The sequence below is a fragment of the Pan troglodytes genome, chromosome X (assembly GCF_028858775.2).
Source record: "Pan troglodytes isolate AG18354 chromosome X, NHGRI_mPanTro3-v2.0_pri, whole genome shotgun sequence".
Taxonomy (NCBI): Eukaryota; Metazoa; Chordata; class Mammalia; order Primates; family Hominidae; genus Pan; species Pan troglodytes.
In genome coordinates, this window is record NC_072421.2 from 20,102,355 (window position 1) to 20,110,232 (window position 7,878).

Sequence of the window (7,878 nt, forward strand, 5' to 3'; positions counted from 1 at the left end):
AGGCTGGTTCAACATACGCAAATCAACAAACATAATCGATCACATAAACAGAACCAATGACAAAAACCACAATTATCTCAATAGATGCAGAAAAGGCCTTCGATAAAATTAAACACCGCTTCATGCTAAAAACTCTCAATAAACTAGGTATTGATGGAACATATCTCAAAATAATAAGAGCTATTTAAAATAAACCCATAGCCAATATCATACTGAATGGGCAAAAGCTGGAAGCATTCCCTTTGAAAACTGGCACAAGACAGGGATGCCCTCTCTCACCACTCCTATTCAACATAGTGTTGGAAGTTCTGGCCAGGGCAATCAGGCAGGAGAAGGAAATAAAGGGTATTCAATTAGGAAGAGAGGAAGTCAAATCGTCTGTTTGTAGACAACATGATTGTATATTTAGAAAACCCCACGGTCTCAGCCCAAAAACTCCTTAAGCTGATAAACAACTTCAGCAAAGTCTCAGGATACAAAATCAACGTGCAAAAATCACAAGTATTCCTATGCACCAATAAAAGACAAACACAGAGCCAAATCATGAGTGAACTCCCATTCACAACTGCCACTAAGAGAATAAAATACCAAGGAATATAGACCAATGGAACAGAACAGAGGCCTCAGAAATAACGCCACACATCTACAACCATCTGATCTTTGACAAACGTGACAAAAACAAGCAATGGGGAAAGGATTCCCTATTTAATAAATGGTGCTGGGAAAACTGGCTAGTCATATGCAGAAAACTGAAACTGGACCCCTTTCTTACACCTTATACAAAAATTAACTCAAGATGGATTAAAGACTTAAACGTAAGACCTAAAACCATAAAAACCCTAGAAGAAAACCTAGGCAATACCATTCAGGACATAGGCATGGGCAATAACTTCATGGCTTAAACACCAAAAGCAACGGCAACAAAAGCCAAAATAGACAAAGGAAATCTAATTAAACTAAAGAGCTTCTGCACAGCAGAAGAAACTATCATCAGAGTGAACAGGCAACCTACAGAATGGGAGAACGTTTTTGTAATCTATCGATCTGACAAAGGTCTAATATCCAGAATCTACAAGGAACTTAAACAAATGTACAAGAAAAAAACAACCCCATCAAAAAGTGGGCAAAGGATATGAACAGACACTTTTCAAAAGAAGACATTTATGTGGCAAACAAACATATGAAAAAAAAACCCATCAATACTAGTCATTAGAGAAATGCAAATCAAAACCACAATGAGATACCATCTCACGCCAGTTAGAACGTCGATCATTAAAAAGTCAGGAAACAACAGATGCTGGAGAGGATGTGGAGAAATAGGAATGGTTTTACACTGTTGGTGGGAGTGTGAATTAGTTCAACCATTGTGAAAGACAGTGTGGCGATTCCTCAAGGATCTAGAACCAGAAATACCATTTGACCCAGCAATCCCATTGCTGGGTATATACCCAAAGGATTATAAATCATTCTACTATAAAGACACAGGCAAATGTATGTTTACTGCAGCACTATTTACAATAGCAAAGACTTGGAACCAACCCAAATGCCCATCAGTGATAGACTGGATAAAGAAAATGTGGCACATATACACAATGGAATACTATGCAGCCATGAAAAAGGATGAGTTCATGTCCTTTGCAGGGACATGGATGAAGCTGGAAACCATCATCCTCAGCAAACTAACACAGGAACAGAAAACCAAACACTACATGTTCTCACTCATAAGTGAGAGCTGAACAATGAGAACACATGGACACAGGGAGGGGAACATCACACACACACCCCAAGGCCTGTGGGGAGTGGGAGGGGAGGGAGAGCATTAGGACAAATACCTAATGCATGCTTAAAACCTAGATGACAGGTTGATTGGTGCAGCAAACCACCATGGCACATGTATACCTATGTAACAAACCTGCACGTTCAGCACATGTATCCCAGAACTTAAAGTTAAAAATAAATACTTGGGCCGTTCAACAGTTCCCCTCCCCCACAAGCCTTTTTCCAGAACAGCATTGTTCAATAGGACCTTCTGAGATGAGGAAAGAGTTCTGTAACTTCACTGTCCCACCTGGGAGTTACTTGTGCCTACGGAGCATGCATTTATTCGTTTATTTAGAGACAGGGTCTCGATCTGTCACCCAGGCTGGAGTGCAGTGGCATAAACACAGGTCACCGCAGCATCGACCTCCCGGGCTTAAGTGATCCTCCTGCCTCCACCTCCCAGGTAGCTGGGACCACAGGCACATGGGTGCCACCACATCCTGCTTTTTTTTTTTTTTTTTTTTGCGCTCAGGTTGGTCTTGAACTCCTATACTCAAGCAATCCTCCCACCTTGGCCTTCCAAAGTGCTGGGATTACAGGCGTGAGCCACTGCACCTGGCCTATCAAGCGCCTTAAATGCCACTAGTGCAACTAAGGATCTTACCATTTTTACCGTATTCTAATCAGTTTAACTGTCAAGAGCCACCTGTGGCTAGTGGCTACCAAACTGGACAGAGTGGTTTTAGAATTTTTACAAAGAAGCCAAAGTGAGAGCTCTGTATCTTTTTTGGTGGAAACATCAAAAAGCAGTGAGTGATGGAGGACGAATCCAGGAGACAGTGGAGGTGCTCATCTGTTTAGCCCAGGAACCCACTTACTGTGTATGTACTTTCTCAAACCTCTGAAAGCAATTCTAATGCACTGAGAAATGATTTACTCAAGACCAGGACAAGGTTAACCAAAGGGAGCTCATGGTACAGCCCAACATTCTAGGCCACCCAGGCCAGAGTGAGCCAAGGTGACGTGTCTGTTGTGTGGCTCCCGAATTGAAAGCCTGAGATTTGACGTCTGCATCTTCACAGTCGACCTGTTAGAAGGGCCCCCCCCGTACACACACACTCCGCCCCAGGGAAAGCAAAAGCCACCGCACACAAATCTTTCAGAGGTGGCACCAGCAGGAAGGAGAGTGTTGTGCCTCATGGCAAAAGGAACATTTAACCGTTCAGAGAAGAGTCTGTTCAAACTCCAATTTTGGAGCAGAATGAATACAAGTTGAGAAAACGGAGTGGTTCTAGGTGAACTGGACTCCTGAACGACTTTTCTAAAAAGATGTTGTGCTGAAGAGTATACTCAGTGTGGTCAGAAATGTCAGGAGAGTGCTTTCAATGGGTCCAGCTGCCACTTGTTTAAACAAGCCTGACTCCCCCCCTCCCCCGCCCTTCCAGCTGGGGAGAATTTGCTCTGCAAGAAAAACAGATCTGCGCTGCCTCCAGCAGAGGCTGAATCCTAATCATCCTAGCTTACTATTACAGCAAAGCAACTTCCCATATCCTATCTCATCAGCTTTTAGGTTTAGGGTAGGCACTGTTACTCCCTTTGACCAGAAACTGAGGCACAAGGACTCCCAGGTAATTACTGTCTCACATATAATGCTTCTGAACGTCACCCAGGTGACAGAGGTTTGTCACCAAAGGTGCTGTACGGGAAAAAACGTCAAGCAACAATTCATTCCACACCGAGAGAAACTCTTGCCAATCCAAAGTACGCTTCTTAAGGCTGGATTCTCAGGCACATTTATTATAGTGAGTTTAGAGACCTAGAGTCCCACTCCAGCAAAGGTGCCCCCGAACCCGTGAATGCTGTGCATTATGGGATAAAATATACGTCACAGGGTGGTGGCTCACACTCCACCGTCAGTGTTTTGGGGACGAGAATTGAAGTGTGCAAAGGAACACTTGGTATTTCTAAGTAGAGGCAACACACACACACGTAAGACACCGATTTCCACTCCTGGCTGCAAAATGGAATCGCCTGGGAAGCATGACACTTCTAAGGCCTCGGGTGCTTATGTCATTGGTCTGGGGTCCGATCTGGGCACCCAGAGTTTTAAAAGCTCCCCAGGTGATTCTAATATGTAGCCTGCGTAAGAGACCTGCCAGGAATGAGAAAGCAAAAGTTGGATAACTTGGGAGAAGGGGGGCTTGGTAGGGTCTGGGTTACAGGCTGTTTCTTGGGTTATCTGATGTTTAAGATGCCTGAAGAATCAGAGTCTAAATGCCCGTGGCCTCTATTTTCTTATCTGTAAAAGGGCACAATGTTAACGACTCTACCCTCCCCCAAAGGCAGGACGGTCCTGTTGGACGGATCAGGGGGTGAGAGGATAGGAGGGGGGCTAAGGGGAGGGGGATGAGAGGAAGGGGACTAGGGGAAGGGGAGGGGGACTAAGGGGAGGGAGACTAAGGGGAGGGGGGCCTGCGGGAGGGGGGACTGGGGGAGGGGGATAAGGGGAGGGGGACTAGAGAGGAGGGGAGGGGGACGAGGGCGAGGGGGACGGGGGAGAAGGACGAGGGGGCGGGGCGGGTGCCCTGGCTCGTGTGAGGGTAGGTGAACTGGGACTGAGGTGGGGACGAAGCCGCTCTCACCTGCGTCGTAGAAGGCGTCGAGCACGGCCGTCTCCCCGAAGTCCAGCTCCCCGAAGGGCACGGAGGTGAGGTGAGCGCCCTCGGCCTCGCAGGCCCGCAGCAGGCACTGCCGCGCCCCAGCCTCCGGGCCGCCGGCCGCGCCGCCCTGGGAGCTCTCACTGCGCACGTATACTGCCCGCAGAGCCCGCCGCGGCCCGCCCCCACTCTCGCCCTCGCCGCTGCCGCCTGCCGCGCCCTCCGCCGCCCCGTCGGGCTCCGCCGGCCCGGCCGCGCCCTCCACCCCCGGCGGCGGCGGGCACTGAGGAGACTCGCTCGCCGCCCCGAGGGCCCCGGCCGGAGCATTCCCACCGCCGCCCTCCATGTGCCCGCCTGCGCGCCCTTCCCCTGCGCGAGTGGCCAGCGGCTGCGATCCGCTAGGAGGCACAAGTTACAGCAGCCGCGCAGGCGGTCCCGGCACCTGCTCCTGAAGCGCGGGACGCTACGGGAATCGAGGGAACAGAGCGCACCGGGGGCCCCGCGGCGGGCCGAAGACGGCAGTGCCCCTAGGCTGCAGCCTGAAGCTCAGGCCCCAAGGCCCCCAGCGCCCTTTGAAGGCCGGAGAGAAAGAGGCGGGGGCTGGGGACGTCAGGGCGAGCGAGGGGCGGGGAGGGGGCCGGGGAGGGCGGCGGGGCAGGAGCGGGGAGGGTGCCCCCTGCTGCCCCCTCCAGGCAGCGCCCGCCCGCAGCCGGGAGACGCCGAACACGGGAACAGGAATTGGGGGAGGTTTTTTTTTGTTTTTTGTTTTTTGTTTTGGCCATCCCTCTAGCCTGACCACCATTAGGAGCTCCAATTTCTTTTTTCTCAAAACAACTTGAAGCATTCGAGCAGGGTAAAAACTCTTTCAAAGCATCGGTTGGAATGAAATGTTCTATTCCCAACTCAATACAGACGTATTAATAGTTTTCACCCGGCATTGGGATGAACGGATGCTTCATCCCTGGTTGCCAAGCGCACGGCCCCCCGTGAGCTCTGTGCCGGAGGCGAGCTCGTCCTGGCTTTCGCCGTGACCTTGACAAGGCACAGGGAGGCACCAGCAACAAATTTTGTCTGGAAGATAGACTCCAAGTACGCTGCCTGCCTGACCTTTGAAAATGCCGTGAACTCAAAGGGGCCCTCACTCGCATCTTAGGCACTTCACGAATTTGGACACAAATATTAAAAGAAAATAGTGTTACCACTGAGGGTAATACCATTATTCTTATTTTTTATCTTTTTTGAGACAAAGTCTGTCGCTATCGCCCAGGCTGGAGTGCAGTGGCGCGATCTCTGCTCTAGGCTCACTACAACCTCTGCTTCTCGGGGCTCAAGCGATCCTCCCACCTCAGCCTTCAGAGTAGCTGGGATTACAGGCACGCACCTCACCATGTCAGGCTAATTTTTTTTTTTTTTTTTTTTTTTTTTTTTTTTTGTATTTTTAGTAGAGACGGGGTTTCACTATGTTGGCCAGGCTGCTGTCGAATTCCCGAGTTCAAGCGACCCGCCCGCCTCAGCCTCTCCAAGTGCTAGGATTACAGGCGTGAGCCACCGCACCTGGGTCATTGTTTTCTAAAAGATAGAATGCACCGGACGCTGTCACAGACTTGGAGGTTTTTCTTTTTTCAATTGCAATATTATTTTTAAACTTTATTTTTAATTGACAAATAATAATTGTATATATTTATGGAATACAATCTGTTGTTTTTCATTTAAGTTCAGGGGTATATGTGCAGGTTTGTTACATAGGTAAACTTGTGTCATTGGGGTGTGTTGTATAGATTATTTCATCACCCAGGCATTAAGGCTAGTACCCATTAGTTATTTTTCCTGATCCTCTCCTTCCTCCCACCCTTCACCCTCTGATAGGCCGCAGTGTGTGCTGTTCCCCTCCATGTGTCCATGTGTTCTCATCATTTAGCTCCCACTTATGAGTAAGAACATGGGGTATTTGGTTTTCTGTTTCTGCATTTGTTTGCTAAGAATAATGGCCTCCAGCTCCATCCATGTTCCTGCAAAGGACATGATCTCATTCTTTTTTATGGCTGCATAGTATTCCATGGTGCGTATGTACCACATTTTCTTTATTCAATCTACCATTGATGAGCATTTAGATTGATTTCATGTCTTGGCTATTGTGAATAGTGCTGCAATGAACATACACATGTATGTGTCAACAGAGTGAACAAACAACCTACAGAATGGGAGAAAATTTTTGCAAACTATGCATCTGACAAAGGTCTAATATCCAGCATCTATAAATAACTTAAATTTACAAGAAAACAACAAACAGCCCCATTAAAAAGTGGGCAAAGGACATGAACAGACACTCTTCAAAAGAAGACATACATGTGGCCAACAATCATATGAAAGAAAAGCCTCAACATCACTGATCATTAGAGAAATGCAAATCAAAACCACAACTAGATACCATCTCACACCAGTCAGAATGGCTATTATTAAAAAGTCAAAAAATAACAGATGGTGGCGGGGCTGTGGAGGAAAAGAAACATTTATACACTGTTAGTGGGAGTGGAAATTAGTTCAACCATTGTGGAAGACAGTGTGGCAATTCCTCAAAGACCTTATAACGGAAATAACATTCCACCCAGCAATCCCATTACTGGGCTTATACCCAAAGGTTTTCTCTTTTTTAATAACAGCTTTATTGAGCTATCATTCACATACCATACAATTCACCCATTTAGAGGGTACGATTCAATGAAAGTTTTTAGTATATCCACAGCGTTGTGCAGCTATGGCCATAATGAGTTATATAACATTTTCATCACCCCACGCCCCAGTGCAAAAATCAATCAGTACCCATTAGAAACCACTCTCCCTCCTTCCCAACATCCCCAGCTCTAGGTAACCATAAGTCTACCATCTCTGTAGATTTGCCTATTCTGGACATTTCATACAAATGGAATCATGCAATGTGTGGACATAGGTTTTTGAGCATATACCGGAGCAGGATTTCTGGGTCACATGCTAACTCTACAGTTTTTTTTAGAAAACGTTTTTATAGAGATGGGGTCTCACTATCTTGTTCAAGCTGGTCTCGAACTCCTGGCTCCTACCTCGGCCTCCCAAAGCACTGGGATTACAAGTGTGAGCCACCACACCAGGCTTACCTCTGTGTTTAACCTTTGGAGAAATTTCCACGGTTTTCCAAAGTGGCTGCACCGTTTTCCATTCTCACCAACCAGCAGTGTTCCAATTTCCCTGCATCTTCACCAACACTTGTTATTGTTTTTGGATTATGACCATCCTAGCAGGTGTGAAATTGTACTTCATGATGGTTTTGATTTCTATTTCCCTGATGGATAATGACACTGGGCATCTTGTCATGTGTTAATTATTGGCCATTTGTATAACAACTTCTGAGTGATGTCTATTCAAATCCTTTGCCCATTTTTTAATTGAGTATTTGTCTTTTTATTATTGAGTTGTAAGAATCCTC

The 7,878-nt window shown here is 47.1% G+C and overlaps 1 protein-coding gene across 1 annotated transcript in view; it reads right to left on the reverse strand.

The window, feature by feature from the left end:
* MAP3K15 (mitogen-activated protein kinase kinase kinase 15) overlaps positions 1-5,011 on the reverse strand; it is a 151,594-nt gene extending 146,583 nt beyond the window's left edge. Inside the window, exon 1 of the mRNA XM_054676915.2 lies at positions 4,404-5,011. Within this exon, the coding sequence (XP_054532890.1) occupies positions 4,404-4,764 (361 nt within the window). The 5' untranslated portion in view covers positions 4,765-5,011. The remainder of the gene's footprint in view (positions 1-4,403) is intronic.
* Positions 5,012-7,878: the final 2,867 nt, after the last annotated feature.